Source organism: Monopterus albus, unplaced genomic scaffold (assembly GCF_001952655.1).
Source record: "Monopterus albus unplaced genomic scaffold, M_albus_1.0 scaffold226.1, whole genome shotgun sequence".
In the NCBI taxonomy this organism is placed as follows: domain Eukaryota; kingdom Metazoa; phylum Chordata; class Actinopteri; order Synbranchiformes; family Synbranchidae; genus Monopterus; species Monopterus albus.
Window position 1 is genome coordinate 596,584 of NW_018128106.1, and position 832 is coordinate 597,415.

Here is an 832-nt window from a genome sequence, read left to right on the forward strand (position 1 = left end):
AAGTAACACCTGTGTATTTTGTGAATACTGGTAGTTCACATTCACAAAGGTTTATGAAAAGACACCTCCATGACTCATTATGTGTCTAGACATGACAGATTCAAAGTTATAGACTTAGAAGTCAGAAGCACTCACAGGTACTGAGCAGAGAGATTTGTAGCTGGGGAGTCAACCTGGAGCATATTCGTCACAGACTTTGCTTTGTCCAAGTGTCCATGACTAAGATGGTGCTGTTTTTTTAGCTGACAGTTGCCTCTTTCTACCAAATACAAGGGTGAGAATTTCAGTGTATGGATCACAAAAGTGACATATTCACATTAATTCTGCATTATATGTCCTTCAGCCCAGGCAGTGTGTTTTAAGTCACATGACTCTGAAGAAGTCCAGGCTTCTAGGTGCTGTTGGCCTGCTCCTGCTCAAACAGAGCCATGGCTAGATGTGAGCGTGACCCCAGACCCTCCAGGTTGCTGAGCACACAGCGATGGTAGATATCCTCACTGAAGCGAGGGTTACACGTTCGGCGGACGTATTTCTGAATCAGCGCTGGCTCCACAGCTCTGAACACATGTAGGCCGGAGTAGCGAACAAATATGTCATACACCTCCATGCTTTCCAGTAGCTCCTCATTGTCTAGGATGTCAGCTGCCATCTTGGTCCGTGCGGTCATGTAGTCTGCGTTGTAGAAGCAGGCCTCATCAAAGACGTGGCGGTCAAAGTGACCGTCACGCAGCGACTCTGAAGCAAAAGAAGAGGATGCAGAAGAGGGCTGCTGGTCACGGTACATGACAGCAGGGTTGTACTCTTGGAAGTGGATGGGAAAGAAAACATGCCA

At 47.1% G+C, this 832-nt stretch overlaps 1 protein-coding gene across 1 annotated transcript in view; it reads right to left on the minus strand.

Annotated features, from left to right (window-relative positions):
• Positions 1 to 6: 6 nt before the first annotated feature.
• chpf2 (chondroitin polymerizing factor 2) overlaps positions 7 to 832 on the minus strand; it is a 4,828-nt gene continuing 4,002 nt past the window's right edge. The window contains exon 6 of the mRNA XM_020619816.1: positions 7 to 826. Within this exon, the coding sequence (XP_020475472.1) occupies positions 392 to 826 (435 nt within the window). The 3' untranslated portion in view covers positions 7 to 391. The remainder of the gene's footprint in view (positions 827 to 832) is intronic.